The sequence below is a fragment of the Schistosoma mansoni genome, assembly GCF_000237925.1.
Source record: "Schistosoma mansoni, WGS project CABG00000000 data, chromosome 1 unplaced supercontig 0034, strain Puerto Rico, whole genome shotgun sequence".
Classification (NCBI taxonomy): domain Eukaryota; kingdom Metazoa; phylum Platyhelminthes; class Trematoda; order Strigeidida; family Schistosomatidae; genus Schistosoma; species Schistosoma mansoni.
Window position 1 is genome coordinate 2,056,071 of NW_017385988.1, and position 20,515 is coordinate 2,076,585.

At 38.4% G+C, this 20,515-nt stretch overlaps 1 protein-coding gene across 1 annotated transcript; it reads right to left on the reverse strand.

The window, feature by feature from the left end:
* Window positions 1-322: 322 nt before the first annotated feature.
* Smp_172280 (serine/threonine protein phosphatase 2a regulatory subunit A, putative) lies at window positions 323-19,712 on the reverse strand (the record flags this gene model as incomplete). The annotated part of the gene is made up of 7 exons (XM_018791908.1): window positions 323-869; window positions 1,206-1,373; window positions 8,342-8,659; window positions 9,590-9,862; window positions 16,144-16,368; window positions 16,466-16,741; window positions 19,347-19,712. The coding sequence occupies 7 exons, from the start codon at window positions 19,710-19,712 to the stop codon at window positions 711-713; spliced, it is 1,785 nt and encodes a 594-aa protein (XP_018645012.1). The 3' UTR covers window positions 323-710.
* Window positions 19,713-20,515: the final 803 nt, after the last annotated feature.

A 20,515-nucleotide genomic window follows, 5' to 3' on the forward strand; every position in this document is an offset into this window, starting at 1 on the left:
GATGAATATACCTTTATGAACAAACTATGCGATTCATCCATAACTATGAATTCATTTTACGTTTTATGCAGTATATGGTTTCACACTTATGGTCAGTTACCAGTACTTTGGGTTCTTAATTATGTGAACTGACAGGTAGTCTTTCAGAATTGCCTTCGATGGTAAAACAGTAGTAGCAGACATACTTTTACAAATCTAAATTTTAATGATTTGATCAGCTATAATCAGCAGCACACTTCTACATAGTGCATATTTTTATTTTGCGTCATTGTACAAGGAACTCGCGCCAAGCAAACGACTAATATTCATAATTCGTTACGATATTGTATTCCGACGTTTTATTAAATGAAAAAGAAAAGACGAATCACAAATATTTGAGTTTTGCTTTCTGAAAGCAAGCTACTTTCATGCAGTTGACAAGAAATAAGTTAAACGACGACATGCACTCCCTTCATCGTTTTCTTCAATAAAATAGTAATGAAAACATAATTTAATAACTAATACGAACAGATGCAACTAGTTTACGTTAAGGCACATACACAGACACAATCGAACAAGAACCACAAACACACAAACCCACATGTACTTTATTAATAGAGCATCACTATTCTGAAAGGGAGGTGCCATATATGCTGTCAATTTACATGTATTTAAATATCATAATTATCCTGTGTATAGAATAAAACGCGTATGGCTTCTTGATATGACTTTCATCTTCCTGAAAGATGAAGTAATTCGCTGGATTCTTTGGCATAATAAACAACATCTGGATCTGCATCAGAGCCCAGTTTTTCTAAAGTTGGTTTAACAAATGTCTGTATAGTTGATGCATCCAGAAGATGACCAATTTTGCCCAAAATTTGACCAACCTAAAATGTGCAGAAAAGGCATTCGAAAATTATATCATTATTAAAACCACATATTGCGGTTATCATCATTAAGATCTCATATACAAGGTTTCATGTTATGCGTTCAGCCAGCATAAGATACTACATATCTGATATTGATAAAAAGGTATGACGTATACCATGGCCCAAGGCTTGAATTTTTAGACAAACTTGATAATAGTGACCTCGATTAGACAATGATAATTACAGCTTAGTCTCTACCTACGTTCTCCTGCATAAAAACAGAAATGGATATAAACATCAAAGACAGCTTAGTTATGCTTATATTAACACTTAAATACTGAATACCATTCTTACTTTAAAACGAACATTTGGTACAGGATCTTGACCCAGTTGAACTATCGTAGGAAGTAAATGTTTCTGCAATAACTCCGATCGACAAGACTGAGCTTCACCTAGTTGGTGAAGGGATGCCAAACAAATCATTCGACGAAGATAATTGGGATCGTAAGAGAGTTGTATGAGCTGTAAATTTTTTTAGAAAGTAACGTATAATTGGCAAATATTTAACTGCTTGGCATCATAATATTAAAAATAACCGTGAAAAAGTTTAATGCAGTTTATGTGAATTTACTTGTAGTGTGTTTTTATGAATTGATAAGCTAAGCTTTCCGTAGACTCGTAAATTTTCCCAGATATTTGAATTACGCGAATCTTCATGTTAGTCAGTATTTCATGTAGTGGTTCTTTAACAAATAAGATGACACTATGGTGGCATACATGGAATAAAATCAAAACAATTAAAGTAAACTATGAATAGAATAACCTCCAAAACCAAATGATTTGTTACAGTTAAACACTTATCAACTGACAGAGACGATAATTTATTTCTGAAGAGCTAAAGAGATGTTCTGGTCTCTGAATTCAAATACGTCAATAACAAACATCATTTGACATTAACACGAAAACTGTAACGCCATGAAGTAGGAGTTCAGACAACTGTATCGAAAACTTTCGGTTTAGGAAGGCAGTAAAATAATCTTGGTCTAGAAAACTGAAATGACCAAAACTAAATTAGCAGTTTATAGGTAATAATTGACTACAGTGAAACCTGCCAAATGTCACCGAACCACTATTTAAATGCCTATATTTAATTTAGTTGCTTATTTAATTACCAGTGCTTTTAGAAATAGCGTTGGTACTAAAGCTTCATGTGTGTGGAATGAACATTTTTCAAACAATAAAATAAGATTAACTATGAGAGTTAAAAGACTATAAGACAGTAAGTATGTCGAAAACTCACACCAGTGTATATGTAGGCAAATCACAAACAGGTAAACAATAATTCCTTGGATTGGAGATTTCAGTTCGTAGTAAAATCCCAATGACCATAGACTGTATGCAAAACACGGCAATATGAAAACATATGGATTTAACAGAAGCTTGAAACTCGTTTGACCTTGACATAACAATAAATTTGTTCTGCTCAATTCTCTACGTCATTTGCAGTCTAGTCCTCTTGAAGCAGACAGAGCAGATAAATATTCCTTAGGAATATGTGAAAGAATTAGTGAATGAAACATTACAAAAGAAGCTAATCACTAATAACTTAAAAACTGCTCGAATAAGGCTTTACAAGCAAGAGTTTATATTTACCCTTTGAGGGTGTAAATGAAATTCTTGGTAAAACATGGACGAAGCAGTTATAGTGTGATCATACGATTAATGTTATGAACTATACGTTCTTGTTATATAGAGAATCCATCTACCAAAATAATCATTTTATATATTTAGCTTATAATCAATATGATTACAATTATTTACGTAAAACATTTAATTTGCTACATAGAAAAGTAAAGCAAGGCAAGGGTTTTCCTTAACATGTTAACTGACAAGTAAAACGGCTATTAGTTGAAAAATTCAACCAATGGATAGTACCTGGACCTATGTGTGGAGAAGAATATATCAAAATGTAACCAAATTATGGGTTTTAAATAATGCGTCAACAGCTTATGGATGGAGGTGGGGTAACATTAAGAATGCAGAATGTGAAGTGGAATGAACTTGATCATAAAATATAAAGCTATACTAGCAGAAATAAATTCGAAATCCCGTCGTCCTCCAACTTTTCACTATAATGAAAGAATATTACCGTAAAAGAAAGGGTCCTCACTACTAGCCAAAACCATGGTATTTAAGTGAGTACATAAATTAACTTTCCTGTAAAATTGAGTGACGAAAACTCTACAATGTTAGAAATCACTTGACTATTACTGAAGGCGACGTGCAAACTAAATTTCAATAAGGTCAAGCAATGACGACAAACAGAACTTCTGAGAAAAAATTGTGAATCAAAGGAGAATGTTGGTTTTTCGTGTTTTCGTGGCAAACGAAAACGGACTTTCTTGACGTCGAATCAGACTATCCATGATGACTGAACAATTTTAAGATTAGGATCTGGTGATCAGACTTTACTGTTAATTGCATAGAAGTGCATCACGAATTATCATCGACATTCTAAGGATTGTTCTAGAGGATGTTATGGTTTTATACAATCTGAAAAGATAAAAACGATTCACATCCTCACGAAAACGAATATTCACCTTTATATTTAAGATCTACGATCACCTGGAAATAGTGGATCATAGACATTACGCATTTCGTGAAATCCAGACGTCAGATCACCGATGACAACTAAATTTCACCAGCATTCTCCAACCCAATCTGTCCTGGGCCTTCCTTTCTAATTCTATCCATCTTTTGTTCATTCTTCTCATGTCTGTCTTTATTTCTCGGTCTCATGTGTTCTTTGGTCTTCCTCTTTTCCCTTGGCCTTCAGGATTCCATGTGAGGGCTTGCCTTGTGACGCAGTTGGCTGCTTTCCTCAGTGTGTGTCATATCCACTTACAGCACTTCTTCCTGATTTCTTTCTCCGCTGCAATCTGGTTTGTTCTCTCCCACAGTAGGTTGTTGCTGATAGTGTCTGGCCAACGGTTCCGAAGTATTTTGCATAGACAACTGTTAATAAACATCTGTATCTTCTGGATGGTGGCTTTCGTAGTTCTCCAGGCTTCCGCCCCATGTTGTAGAACGGTCCTGACATTTGTATTGAAAATTCTGATCTTGGTGTTGGTTGACAATTGTTTCGAGTTCCAGATGTTCTTCAGTTGTAAATATGCTGCTCTTACTTTGCCGATCCTCACCTTCACATCTGCATCAGATCCACCGTGTTCATCGTTGAAGCTGTCCAGATGTGTAAAGGTTTTTACATCCTCCAAAGCTTCTCCGTTAAGTGTGATTCGATTGGTGAATGCTGTACTGTATCGGAGAGCCTTGCTTTTCCCTTCGTGCATATTGAGACCTACTGCTTCTGAGGCTGCTGCTACACTGGTCGCCTTCTCCTGCACTTGTTGTTGCTTGTGTGATAGAAGAGCCAGATCATCTGCGAAGTCTAAATCGTCCAGCTGCATTCTAGCTGTCCATTGTATCCCGTGCTTCCCTCTAGATGTTGACGTCTTCATGATCCAGTCGATCACCAGGAGAAAGAGAAAGGGTGAGAGTAAGCAACCTTGTTTGACACCGGTCTTTACCTCAAACGAGTCGGTGAGTTGTCCTCCATGCACTATTTTGCAGTTTAATCCATCGTAGGAATTCCGTGTGATATTGACTATCTTCTCAGACACGCCGTAGTGTCGAAGAAGCCTCCATAGTGTTGTCCTGTCCACACTATCAGATGCTTTCTCATAGTCAGTGAAGTTGATGTAGAGATGAATTCCATTCAATCGATTGTTACACAATGAATAATTTTTTCTGGTTAGCGTTTTTCTAGCGAGTTAGTTTTCTACGGGATGGTGTCGCTGACAAAATGAATGAACAAAAGTTGTGTAGAATTAGAAAGAAAGGCCCAGGACAGATTGGGTTGGAGAATGCTGGTCGGTGGCCTATATTCTATTGGGAGTGACAGGCGCAATTAATTAAGTAAGTAGTGTGATAGGCTGAGATTAGGGCATGAACGACGATTTTGGCTGTTTATGTGTTCAACATATTTTAAATTCCATCCCAAATTGCCTTTCGAGGGGGACATGATCTGATTATAACGTAATTATACTAACAGCTAAAAATCTTATGTGCATAGGTTTTTAAATTCCACAGATGATCAACGTACTAGATATCATAAAGTGACAAACAGAGACATTAGTATAAACGTTTGTATAAAAATCATGACCTCAATTTGTGACATTTTCTACTATCAATAAAATTAAGATATTTTTAAAGTAAACAGTATGTTATATGTGCTGTATACTACTTTTCCTGACAGATATAAGTAGTATGTAACAGCAGTCGGGAGTGGAATGCCTGACAGCAGAAGAAGAGAAATAAAGAGCAATTGTAATAACCACGGAAGAATCATGAAGCACGTACGGGACAACTGAAGGAAGATGTGCAAACGATGTATTTAATGTATAGTTTTCATATTTTACGAAAGCACTCTGTAGTTTTGCATAGAACTATAAGTTGGTTTTAACCACCTAATTTCTCGTTCACTACATGTTGCGAAAGCGAAACAAATATCGATTATGAGAATGTCCAAGAATCACGAGGTAAAAAATGAATACATTTGTACCATTGTTATTATTCTTTATGCTTCGTCTAGGGTTTGACTACCATAAGGTTTAGCTAATTTAATCTTCCTGCTTCAGATAACATATTTGTGAATAGGTGGTGAATCATAATTCATAATACGTATTCCAGACATGTCAGCTGGTGCGATCACATAATAATATCTCTTAAAATACTCTTTTTACCCTGAATTTTGCATCTAATTTAAGCATCGTTCATCAAGTAGTTAGATGCCTATTATGACTATTGAGTTCAAGACGATAAACTCAAAGTATCTACGAGATTGTAAGACCATGTCTGAGACATAAAAATAACCATTTATTCAGCCAACCTGAATTGTGGTATAGTGACAGCTGTTAGTGACTTTTCATGATCACAACTAAAATAAGAGATGGATCACATACAGTCAGCAACTTGAACGTGCTACAAGTGAAATAAATGATTATCACAACTTCGGGTGGAAGTTGCGATAATAATTATTCCTCAGTGTTCGTCAGTTTATTTTGCTTGAAGCATCAGAAATGTAGTACGTCTTAGGTTAAAAACACAAACGATTTCTATCTGACTTAAGATAACCACCTGCTTGTGGCTAAAGTGAAAAGGGCTAAAGAAGCACTGAACAAGTGAAAAAAAACAGTATTACAGGCGTTGAATAAAGCCTTTCTTCAAGATATTGTCAAATTTAACGAATTCAAGATAGCTCTCAGTAACAGGTTCCAAGTCTCGCAAGATCCACTTAAAGAAGTAGAAACTATTATGGAAAACAACTGTAAAGGGATTAAAGAGACAATAACCTCAACATTCCATGAAGTTCTGAGCAGCAAGAAGCACCATTATAAGGAATGAATCCCTATCGACACCCTGCGCAGGATTCGAGAATGAAAAAACAAGAGGACAGCAATTAATAACAGCTGAACAAGAGGAAAGCCAAAGTACAGGCCGAATACACAGAAGCGAACAAACGAATAAAGAAGAGCATTAGAGCTGATAAGCGGAAGCGAGTGGAAGATCTAGTAATGACAGCGGAAAATGATTCAAGAGAAGGAAATATGAAACAACTATATGACACAATGAAGAAACTATAAGGGAAATATTGTAAGCCAGTCAAGGACAAAGAAGGTAAGCAAATCACTGAGGTTTAAGAGCAGCGGCACTGGTGGGTAGAGCACTGAACCCACTAGACATCGAAGCAGCACACACAGAACTTCCTATAGATGCTACTCCACTAACGATCGAAGAAATCAGAATGGGCATCAGACAAACCACGAGTGGGAAAGCAGCAGGACCTGACAATACGCCAGCTGAAGTTAGACACAGAAGTAACCACAAACATGCTCCGCGCCCTATTCAGGAAGATTTGAGAGGAAGAACAAGTGCCAACAGATTGGAAAGAAAGACACCTCATCAATATACCAAAGAAAAGAGATCTGAGCAAGTTTGAGAACTACAAAGATGTCACACTACTATCAGTACCACGAAAATTTTTCAACGTATTGTTAATGAGCCAAATGGACGCCCAACTTCGAAAGCAACTGGCTGGATTCCATAAGGATTGATAGTGCATAGACCAGATGGCGACACTACGGATCATTGTTGAATAGTCGATTGAATGGAATTCTTCACTACAATTCAACTTCCTTGATTATGAGAAAGCATTTGACAGTGTGGGTAGGAGAACCCTTTGGAATCTTTTTCGATATTGGTGTACCTGGCAAGTAAGTAAGTGAGTGAGTTGGTAGGTACGTAATTGTGCTGACGATCACTTAATTGTTTCCGAATTCCACAAGTAATTACTTTGATTATTACAATTACCACATTCTATTTTGTCTATCATTTAGTTGATAAAGGGGTTTATTTTCAATAACTTGTAGAACTTACAATACTATTGTGCAATACCATTACTCAGCAGTAACATGTCGTTATAAATTATATACACCTCGGTTGGTTTTTTTTTACTAACTGATTTTTACTACTGATTCTATGAATTCGGTGTTCATCTCGTTGTGCTAATTAGGTATGGCAACTTCGACTGATAAATGTGCCCGGTCCTACGTTGTAGCTGACTGACTGGCTGAAAAAGTCATTGAGAAAAATTTCGCCTCTCTGTTCTTCTGTTCACCAATTGTCTCAATGGGGATTGTATTTACACTCAAATTTGAAACTAGAAAATGTTTAACAGAACTTATATCCCACTTAATCGGAAGTCATGAAAAGTGAAGAAACGAAAATCAGCGATAAGTCAGTGAAACAGTCCTCCATGGTCTTTAAACAGACGATCAGGAGAGCAGCCATGTTTTGTAACCAAAATTGGGGTTCAGAGGCAATTGGATATCCTTTTATTCAACTTTCGCAGGAAACAACCAATAATAAATGAAGACAATACGAAATGGTCATAAAACAAGAACGAGTCTACAATTTTCAACAAGATCCAAACAAAGATCTGGTATTTGCGTTGATGTTATGTGGAATGACACTGAATACAATAAAACAGCAAAAATGAAGGTTAAATCTAGTGTTGTGGAGCTTGTACAGCAAACAGAAACACTGAAAAAATTGTTGCATTTTTTTGTTTATCGTCATAATCCAGAATGTCTTAAGAAATGCTGAGACAAAAAAGCATCAGTTTAACGATAAAATAATACGTGTTTTACAATATAACCTACAAAAAATGTGATGTGAATGAAACACTTTCGTTAATTTAATGGCCTTGATCGGCCAAGCCATTGAGTAAAACAATATGAAGAAAAACACCAAAATACCCATTGACACAAGTTTGATATGACAATATTGATCAGCTAAGGTGAAAATAGAGCGCGACCGTTTAAACGGAAGACTGAAGAAAAATTAAATAATACTAAGGATGCCTAACTTACACGTGGGATGATTTGAGAACTGGCCCAATCTACTCCAAACTGATCCATAAGTTTTCGTAAATTTGTTACAGCTGCTTCACGCACAGCGTATACATCGTCTACTAGCCAACCCAAGCATAAATTTGTGAGTCGCTCGTTAAAACATTGCAAACCAAGTTGACTGGCTAATAGTGGCATATACTCAATTATTGCTAGACGAACACGCCACTTTGTATCACTGGCCAATTCAACAATGGCAGGAAGTAGACTTTGACTAAGTTGGGTAATTCCCATAATTTGATTTACACACTCTAAATTGGATATAATATTCAAACGGACCTACAAAAAAATGAGACATATTTTCGAAAACTAGATATAAATTAGTTATTATAAGAAACAAAATCATATATAATTCAGCAATCATTGAACAATAGATAAGTAAGAACCCATTCTTTTGCTACACTTACCACACAAATAATAAGATAACGAAACTGTGTGAAAGACAAGGATGTAAATGTTTAGAACGAGTTTCTATCAATATTCTTCACCTTGGTCAGATAGATACTGCTTATAAGAGTAAAAAATGTTTTGACGCTTTCAAAAATTACAATTAGTACAATGAGTTACCTATGCTAAGATTTTTTACATGTAAAAAACAGAATTATACAATTCTGGTAACTTTTGTAGACTTTCCTAGCTCTTCATTGTATAGTACAACAAGGTCACTTTTCCATCCATAAAAAGATTTTTGTCTGTTATGTCATATGAAACCGAGTAAAGAATGTGCAAAATAAGCTTACTTTGATTTTTGACGTATGGTAGAAAAGTATCACTGGAATTGCTCTATTATAATTTACACACAACGTAAATATTTCACTGATTAAGATTGAAACAATATAAACTGGACTTCAAAACCACTGTAGGACTATTGGGTTTTTCTTAATTGTTTTAATCTACATATGATCACATAACTATTATTTTCATCAACCTACTAAACAAATTTATAGTTACACAGATGATACTCTCCAAATGTTTCCTAATTTTATTCTTGCTGATAATCGACTGACAACGAAATTTACATCATCCGGATAACAGTTTATTTGTACAGTAAAATTCAGTACGAGTATGGGTGGAAAACAAGTGAGAACTTTATAATGAAATCGACCAAATCTAGCACTTTGTGTCCAGATTAATATCACAGGAATATATAGGGTATTTTATTTGCCACGAGTAATCAAAAGTAGAAGGAAACTACGAATCTAAACTTACATCTGGATTTTCGTCCTTTAATTGAATCAACAGCAATGGAAGAAGATGTTCTAATGTATTCTCTTTGCCAAGCAGCGGAGCTAAAGCCATCATGACACCGGCCAGAGCCGTTTTTACCTGCAAATTAGTTTCACCAACCATTTCCCGAATGATAGGTAACAATGTTTTCATAATCACAGATTCCCGAATATCAGGGGCTAGAGACGAAGCAAACTTCTTCAGTTTGCCTGCAGCCGCTGCACGAACTTCACCTTCTGGATCTTTGAGCAAAATCTAGGATTGAAACACAAAATTCTTTGCATTATAAACGAGTGCATTTTTTGATCAAAGTATTTCACCAAAAGTATTTATTCATCTAAACAATAATAGTTTGGAGGAGTCAGTATACCGCTAGTGCGCTGACGCTTGAATTCCAACAACCGGATTGAAGTTCTAAACACCTCATCTACGTTGCTTTGGGTAGACGACTAGTATTGGCTGTGTGTGGCTTAAAGCCAAGTACTTAAACCTACATCTACTTAACAAGCTACATTATGAGAATTACATTTAATGAGATGTGATTCATTGACAAAAAAGAAGCTGGTCTCAAACTATGCAGTAGTAACATGAGCTATTATTGTCATCATTACATACACAGATTATTAACATAGAGCTTGGAACAGATGTGCGTTGGCCCAAGTTACCATACTTTCCACACCTGATTAGCACGACGCAATACAAATAACAAAAGAGATAGAAATGTAATATAACGGATGGTTTAAAATATTTTTATCTCATTCACGTATATTACGATAATACGTCAATAAGACTAACCATGTTATATAAGAACCAGGATTCACGACTCAGGATAGAGAACCAGACTAACACTAGATGATACTTAATTCAATAAAATTACAAGCTTGACTGACTGACAAGCAGACACACTTAATGAGTCCGGAGTAGAAATCAATGACAGGAAGGGAAATAGAATATTTAATAGACTGTAGGCTGTGGCTGTTTGTCCACGCTCAACGACTAATCATATTTTACTTTCACTACCACATATCAGAATGATGTAGCAGTAATGGTAAAAAGACTAAACATTGAGAATATGGTTTGCGAACACAATGAAAAGGTATGGATGAAGGAATACTGGAATTTAAAATCAAGATGAAGGGTGAGTGCACCAGCGCCATTGTCGGTGATTCTGAACCATGTAATCACTTAATAAAATCTTTCTGTTATTTACCAAATTTTTTCCCTATATGTTGACGATTTCAAAGCTTTAATTAAACCAAGGAAAGATTGACTTTTTAGTTAAAGCAACAAACACCATACCACAGAGTTTCTGATTGTGACAACGTCACCTAGTTCAAGGGCTACATATCATAGCTTAATTCATTAGTTTGACTGTGAAATCGTTTACATAACGAGCGTAGAAGATTACAACTTGCGAAATATACAAAAAACAATATGTTTAAACCTATCATATTTTATGTTTTCACAGTAGAATAGAAACGGATTGGAGCTATAATGACACTTTTATATAGAAAAATACACACAAAAAAAACAAAGCATTCTGAAATCTTAAGCAGATTTTCGAAAACACTGTTTTTAGACTACACTAACTTAAGTTCATGCATATTAAGACAGAAAACACCGAACTGGGAGAAACTGGCATATCTTGAAAGAACTCCTAGCTTCGTACTCGATGCCTATATATATGATAGAAGTAGTAAGAGTATAATCATTATGTGAAAGATTAGGGTTTGAAGATGTTATTGAAGGAGTATAATACAGTGAAATAAATTTGGGAAGAGAAAAAAAGAAAGGGACATGAACAATTCAGAAGAGCAGAATTTGGGAGAACACAAAGAGTGGATGCACCTTCGTCATTGCAAACGATTTTGAGCCATGTCATTCAAGGTCTCTAACCATCGGTTGCTATCATCTCGCGAATCCCAACCAGGTAGTCTACACCTACCAACATGGCTCAGTCCACTTGTCAGTGACTTCATCGATTTGTGCCACGTCTTGGTCTGGCCGCCCCTAGCTTTCTTCCAACCTACTCCTACACCATGAAACATTGCACGTCGGGGCAGTCGGTGGTTGGGCATACGTAACACGTGTCCCATCCATCTCAACTGATGAAGTTTCACTACTTCATCAATCGATTTGCCATCATTACCTAGTACCCGTTTCCTAACAACTGCATTACTTACCCGGTGGTCCCAGGATATACGACCAATGCTTCCAAGACACCTATGATCGAATACTAGTAGCCTACGAATATTCCCTTCTTTTACCGGCCATGTTTCACTGCCATAAAGTAAAACACGGCAAACTGCTGCGCAGTAAATCCGTCCTTTGGTTGCTAGACAGATATCTCGCCTACGCCATAAATGAAGCGAGTTGGAAAAAGCTAGACGAGCCATCTGTATCCGTGCTGAGATTTCGTCACACACCAGACCACAAGGGCTGATGAGACTCCTAAGATAAGTGAAGCGGTCAACACGCTCAACTAATTCACTCCCAATCATTAGTTTGGGTGTCGATGCAACCCAATCCTGAAGTAACATTTTGCATTTTGAGGGAAGAATCGCATCCCGAACATGCCTGCATTGTTGCTTATAGTAGTCAGAAGACTGCACCTTGTCAGCATGTTCACCGAATAGAAATATGTCATCGGCATATCCTAAGTCAATAAGTGAGTCTCCTGGTAGAAGTTCAACTCCTGGAGATTTAGATGAAGAAAGTGTTATCTTTAAAAGCATGTCAACGACAAAGTTAAACAAGAATGGAGAGAGTGGACAGCCCTGACGAACGCCACTTGAGGTAATCAATTCTGATGACTGTTCGCCATAAGCTCTAACTCGACCAATTGTGTTCGAGTAGAGAGACTATAAGGTTAATGTACTTCTTTGGTACTCCCTTCAATGACAAACACTGCCACAGAACCTCACGATCAACAGAGTCAAATGCCGCCTTAAGGTCGGGAAATACCACTATGAATGTGTGTTCATGTTCTGAGACCTGACGTAGAGTGAATATCTGGTCTATGCAACCACGTCCAGGTCGAAAACCAGCCTGGTTTTCTCTAGTCTGCTCTTCACCAGCTTTGGTTAGGCGCCTAAGTATTATTGAAGCTAATATTTTAGACACTATATTAGTCAAACTGATTCCTCTGTGATTGTCACAGGAAGACTTTTGTCCTTTCTTATAGACTGGCACAATCAGTGATTGGGACCAGTCAGACGGAATTACGTCCAGTTCCCAGATTCTACCTAAGACTTCAGTCAATCTCGCTGCTAGTACTGGACCACCATCCTTAAAAATCTCAGGAGTAAACCTGTCAGGGCCTGCTGCTCTCCCTCGCTTTAGATTTCCTATAGCTTTTTCAACCTCGCAGAGGGTTGGAGGACTTACATCAATTTGCTATTCAGGACGACTGGGGATCGTGGGTAACTGAAGTGTGGCTGAAGGCCAGTTGAACTGGTCCCTAAAGTGTTCTGCCCATCGATCCAATCTCCTGGATTGAGAATGAATGACATGTCCATCTTTATCTGAGATAGTTTCACTGATACTTGGGTTCCTAATACCGGTTTCTTTAACGAGTCTGAATAGCTGTCTACTGTTACCTATTGCCGCTGCCTTTTCCATCTCTCTCGCTTTCGCTACCCACCACTGTTCGCGATCAATGCATAGGCTTCATGTTAGCCTTCGCTTAAGCTGACTCCCCTCTTCGTTATGTTCAGAGCCAGATGAAATGAGTTTTCGAGCATCTATCAGTGTGGTAGATGCTGCCGAGATCCATTGTTTCTCTCTAACCCTATGGTTTGCCGTACTAGCAGATATCACTGTTGTTTCCACAGCTTTTCGGATGTCATTCCACGCTGCCTTGGGGTGGGCACAACTTACATGGCTGCCTAATTGTTTTTCCAGTTGTTCCTGAAATATATTTTTAGCTTGCCTATCATTAAGTAGAACCCTAAGAGGTTTCCCTGAAGTGTCTTTCCTACGTCCAGTAACACGCAGACAGATACGTGCTCGTACTAGAGCATGATCTGAATCTAAACATGTGCTCCAGAATGAGCGACACTCTTCTATCGAGCCCCTCCATTGGTGGCTGATAGCGATGTGATCTACTTGGGTCAAACGTTGCGATGAATTCGGAAGTCGCCATTTCAAAATATGTTTTTTCTTGTGCTTAAAGTTAGTATTTGCTAGAAACAGGCGATTATCTGAGCATAGCTGCAACAGACGGTAGTCATTATCTGTTTTTTGAACCACGACACCATAAGATCCACCCACATATCTTTCCTTTTCGCTTTATTTACCTACTTCAGCATTAAAGTCATCAGCCACTATTACTACATCAGAGCGCCTAACTTTTCGGAGAATATCAGAAAGCTTTCTGTAAAATTCATTTTTCACATCATCTGAGCTGCAGTCAGTGGGAGAGTAGGCATATACGACGAAGAGGCAACGAGTCGTTACCGAGTCCTTACTGTTCCGTTTAGTCGGACAGCGCACACACGACTGTCTACTGGGACCCAGTCCAAAAGAGCTAGTTTCGCCCTAGGACTCAATGCTATATCTACGCCAGCGAGGTCACGGGAGGCAGCATCAGGGCTTCCAGATACACGAGGCGTGAATCAGGTCAGTTCTTTATTTTGACATGGTGAGGTCAAATGAATGACACTACTCGGATCTTGTATGCGCGTTTCGGAGAGGCAGCACACTTCGATAGTGCGAGATTCTAAAGTCCTAGCTAAGGAAGCCTGTTGTCCTATTTGGCACAATGTTCGGACGTTAAACGCTCCTACACGTAGTTTAGAGAATGGTTTCAGGAGACCGGGAATAACGTTCCGCGTTCTCGAATCGTTTGCCCTAGCGGTGCGAGGTGATAAAGGAACGTGAGAAGGGTCAGTCGTGGAGACAAGTTATTAGGTGTAGGAAGGATTTGAATGTGACCAACTTGGTCTGATGTGTTGTTACGGGTATGAGGGCTGATATCACTTCCCAGCTGCCGTCACACCCCTCTACAGTCAGTAGTGTGAATTCACCCTCGGACCTTGAGATGCTTTTAGTTTTACCGTTCTCAAATCGACCTGCCTGGCATTGTAGAACCTATAGGAACATATGTTCCAGCCAATATAGCTCGGTTGGGTCATCACGATAGGCAAGCCCGACCAGCACATTAAGGTAGCAGATACGATTGAGGTAGTGAATCTCTATGGATTGAAACGGTTGAAAGACGTATTAAGTACGTTCATCAACAGCCTACTTCGACGCGTGATGAAGTCCCATAGTAGCTATTGTTTAAAATAAGCCCATACCCCATTTGTTCCCTCGAGATCCTGAAGCCCAGTTGCAGCAGATGGTCACCATTATCTGTTAGCTGAGCCGAAATACCAAGATACCCACCTAAATGTCTTTCTCTTTAGTTTAAGCTACCTATTTGGGCATGGAAGTAGTAGTGGTCAAGTAAATGACCACACTAGGATTCTGTATGTGTGTTTCGGAGACATAGCATACATCAATGATACGAGATTCTAGGGTTCCAACCATGGAGACCTGCTGGCCGATTTGATATAGGGTGTGTACTTTGAAGGCTCCAATGTGTAGTTTGGAGTGAGGTTTCAGTAGACCTGGGACAGTATTTCGCGCACTAGAATCGTTGGCCGTGTTGACACTTGAGGAGCAAGTCAGAAGAGGAAGTTTAGAGTTAGAAATCGGCGTAAGAGGAATAATAGGAATTAAAGAGGGAAACTGACCATGAATACAGTGATCTTGAGTGCTGTTAGAAGTATGATGGTGATCATCACTTCCCAGTTGTCCACACCGTGAAAGGGTTTTTCTAAAGGTACCCGGAAAGGAAATTGAATTAGAAGTGGGCTTAGTGACCTGAGAGCATGACCGCAGTGCCCAAGGGATAACTGCTTGAGGTCGGTCACGCACGACCTTTTTGTGAGTAATTTTCGTGTTAGCTCCGTACTTGTTGAGACCTTACCACCAGAGACGGGAATCCGTGGGATAAGGCGAGGTGTAAATTTTTAGGGTCGACCTTAACACCGCTGTTATTCTGGGTGTCTGAAGCAAACACCTTACTGCCGTCACACCTCTGTACAGTCAGCAGTACGACTTCGCCCTCAGACCTTGGGTCTGCTGCTTCTACTCTTACAGCTCTTCAACCAACCTCTCTGGCATGATAGGACCTCGAGGAACGATTGTTCCAGCAAGTATAGCTCGATTGGTTCATTACGATAGGCAAGCCCGACCATCGCGTCAAGGTAGCAACAACGGTCGGGGATAAAATAAGAATTTAAGGAGTTCCAAATTTACAGACGTCAACATTTAAAAGGCTTTGGAAGTGTTGCATTATCATGAAATAAATAAATCAAATTAATGACCTGTTTACAAATGGGAATATGAAGTTAATGATAATGAACGAACGTTTTATCACTAAAAACAGACGGCACAGTTAAAGCAGAACTGTATATATAATCTTTTTTTGAAATAAGGGGAAACAACTAAGGTACGAATATCACGCTAAATTTATGGAAAAAGCTAACCTGGTAAACGTCTACCAAGTGCTGTCCAGCAAGTTGGGGTTTTACTGCAGCCTGTAGATCAGTAATGTGGTCAGCTAATTGATAACGGACTCGCCAAGATTTATCTTCTGCGGCTCCCCGTATAAGAGGAATGATGTGTGTTAAGACATCTTCAGTAGGAAGAACTTCAGCAAAATCTACTGACGCATTCACACCCAGTAATCGTACAGAGTCCTGATCATCCTGCTAAAACAGAAAACATTTAAGAAGGACAGCAGTAGATAAACTCGAATTCTTAGATTTCGTATGGTTTAATGGAAATGCAGTGACATATTAGGCTTACTTGGGAAAGAGGAGGTAATAGCGGTAACAGGTCCGAACGTAACGCATCTAGTTCCAAACAACGAGCTAGTTCCCCGAGTCGGTTAGCAGCTGCACGTCTGACCATAGGAGTGTCGTCAGTGCAAAGCTGTTTGAAGGCGCGACGCAGTTCTGCACGGACAGCAGTAGAAGACTGTCGATAAATCACGCTAAACAGCCCACAAGCAGAAGTGCGGCTAGTAAACCAGTCACCTGTCGCCAAACGCTTAATCAGTGGGAGAAAGTGAGTTTCCAAATCCTAAAAACAAAAAGAGATGAGTTCTCATTAATGACTAGAATTATATCTGTTCAAAGCAGTATAGTATAAAATCCTGATTTACACACATGTTATATAGGTAAAATATATAGATATTCCATTTCATTATTTAGAAGGCAATGGGGTCCATCATGGTTGTAAACTAAAAGACCGAGATCCCGATTTGTAGATACAACACTTCCATCGTGACCAAGATAAGAGTCGAAAAGCACAAGCTGTTATTTATCTATTTATTTATTTAAACATAAATATTGGTACAAAGGGACACCGAATACATATGCGCCACACAATTTACTTGATTTGTATGTGGGCTGTGATACTTCTATTAAAGTTGACTAGATGAGGGAGGAATATTTACTGTTTACGAAATAAAAACCGAACTTATTCGTCTTAATATGAGTTTCAGAATAAACTCCAGACGGGAAGTTAATTTCCCTCCATACAATTTGATCACGCCATCATGCTTGGAGATATACTGTAACGGTATATTAGTCCTTTCAATTGGCGTGAGTTTAAGTAACTCATTTAACAGTGGGGATGTTTACGAAATTAAGAGAACGAAAAGCGAATGTTCGGTGCTTTAACAGGGTTAATGGATATGGAGGATCCACCTAGGGAAGTTGGAAAACCCTGATTCCAAACCAATGGTGCACATGGGATCCAGGATCCTGAGAGAACAAATGGTGTAGGAACCTATTGTTCGTCACCGGCTACCATGGAACTGCATCTCCTAAAGTTACTCTACTGCCTTGTGGATTAAATCTTCAGCTCAAAGGTCTGGGGTGTAGCCCCTTTAGAAAACCACCTGCTTCGGTTTAGGCGCCCAGGCAGTATCACAGCCCTTACACAAATCAATGATAACTGCTACTGGCTTCATTGTTATTATGGCGCAAATATATTTCGTGTCCCCTTGTACAAATGTTTATGTATTCAAGCAAAACGAAAGTTACAAATTTGTTTATTCGTCTAAGTTACACTATGTAAGGGCTGGTAGACGTATTCCTGGATACGTGCAGCAGTTTTACATGATATACTACTGCTATTCTATATCAAATGCATCTAAGTCACAAGGAGAACAACTGAGTTTTAAAATCAACCCAAAATACTACTCAATACTCATCCCAGCGAAAATCAGAATACTATTTTTCGAAGAGAATAAAACTGCGACTCATTAGGAACGATAACCATACCTTTCATCTATGGCAATTATAATACTGAAACGTCCAAACTAGAGGTTAGTTTGATGAGTTACATCATGGAAGGGTGGATCAGTGGTTAGGCCACTCGAATCCCAACCATTAAGTCGTGGTTTTGCACCCCAAACAAACTTGGGACAATTTATAACTAACAAAACATCTAGACAGTGAAATACAGGATATATTATGACACACCTGACAACTAAACTCTAGACTTTAAGAGGGAAAGGTTTACCTGACCGTCCAGTGTAAGATATTTGAACAGACGATACTAGCAGTAAGACATACTATTAACGTGGGATCTACCACGAACGTGTATCGGTCTGTTATCATAGCTAAAGATGGCACGGAGCGAAATCAATATTCGAAAGGGGGTTATCTAAACCAGTAGAAATATAGACAGGAATTCAGTTCAAAAAGAAAACAAAGATCGAAATATGAAAAGTCATGGGTGGTACGAAACTCATTACTAAGTAAATAGAAAATAAATGCAATTACCACCAATTTTGAGTTATTATTGATCACATTTCGTTATCAAGTCTGGTGTAGATACGAGTAGCAACGCCTGCAGACTTCAATATGTTGGAGGGATTTGAGGAAACAATTACGTGATTTGCATAAAAACGAGAATCCCAGATATTTACTACAATGACATGCTACGGGGATATTCCATACATTTCTAAGCCCGAAAAGAAACCCCATATTAATCTTAGTAGAGAATGAATATCCTGGAATTTGTAGGGAATTCTGTTATGAGAAATGTTAAAACCCGAAAAAAGACAATTTAGTAAACGAAAAACTGAGAACATGATATCCAAGAAAACCCAGTCATTACTAAAGTGCGACTATTTTACATGCCGCAGTTCTAGATAACAAGCACAAATCGAGTTGTAAGCCAAGGATATTAAGATGAAAAGTAGCTACAAAGTAACCAACTAGTAATCAATTGCTCTAAGTTAGTGATTTGGATTACTACATTGTCACGAAATGTCTAAAGATGAAAAGGTGGTTACAATACGATCCTTAGTTGGAGCAAACCTTAACTGAGAGGCGCTGAACAGTTGTATTTTATCAGAAACCGGATAAACAAGTCATGCGTGACTACATGGAGTTTAAAAATAACGATCTTGGAACAGTCCTAACAGCCATACCTGAATCCAACTTATCTAACATGTACCACACTTGTAAGCTTTTATAATACCCAAAAGGATAGTTACGTCTTGTAGTGAGTATATCATAAGACTAAGGGTCCCAAATCTTGATCGCATCCCTGAGGAAAATGTTGATGGAGCTAGGATGGATATCGACACAACCATGAATGGGTGAATGGTTATAAGAAAACTTAAAGATAGTGTCAAAGCGTGGATCCAGTACAAAGCGGAAAAACTAACCTTGGGTGAGAAACTAGGTGCAAGTGCTCGCAACGTCTCCACAGCTTTATCCCGCACAACCGTTTCTTCAGCAGATGCAAGTCCTTCCAAGGGTGGTAGAAGACAATGGACATATTCAGGTCCTCCAACCAATGGAACAAAGTCTGCCAATTGTTTGGCCATCTCCCTAAGTACCTCATCCTCGTCGTATATGGTGTCGGTTAGGAATGGTATCAATTCTGTTCTTGTCCTCTCTGGACCAAGCGCGAGAGCAATAGTAGTGAGTTTTCTGATGCTAGCCAGACGAGTTTGCATTTCCTCATTTCTTAACTCATCAATGAGGATAGCAATCGGGAAGAGACTCTCATCGGTCAAATCTGCAGTCATCTTTCTGAATCTATGAATGAACAAACCAGAGTTAAGAAGATGAACGAGCATGGCTAACATAAGTCAAATTTATTTTAACTGAAGCTATGACTTTAAACCCAGATGTTAAGAAACATAACATAATAACCATAATAACAAAAGCTAGTTACATCAACTGGTCATATATGTCTTATGAGTAACAAAGTTTCAAGGGTGAACTTGCTTAATTATTTATCCAGATACTGTCTACAGGTGTAATGAGCAACTCGACCAGTTGGCTATAATCGCGATTGGAGTAAATTCCGGCGAGATTCCCAGGTCAAATAGCTCACAACTGTCACTGCCCAAATAAAAGTATAAACCCAACCAATCAATAATATCAAGTCAAAGATCGTTTCTATCTTACCGTGTTGCTAATATTACAACAGGGCTTTATGCTTTGATACGACATAACCCTACGGCACTTATCGTTGGCCAATTGACAGGAAGCGGAAACATTAAAAGAATGGATAATGATAAGTCATTTTAACTGATCAAGCCTTATAACGAATAGATTGACGTTAGAAGAGTACAAAGTACGGAGACGCGGTTCAGTGACTGGAGTAATCAACGAGGCTTACTCAAAGTCGACTTAATTAGCTATTATACTGTGTTAAACCATTGACACACCTGTTTTTTTTAAAACTAACTTTGACGTAGAGGACACTTTGAACACACGGAGTAACCGAACCTTTTGAAAAGGTGACTTAAGACAACGTAATTCAACAACCTGGTCACTGAAACGAAAATCGTAGGTTTAACACCTTGGAAGATCGGTGACAAGT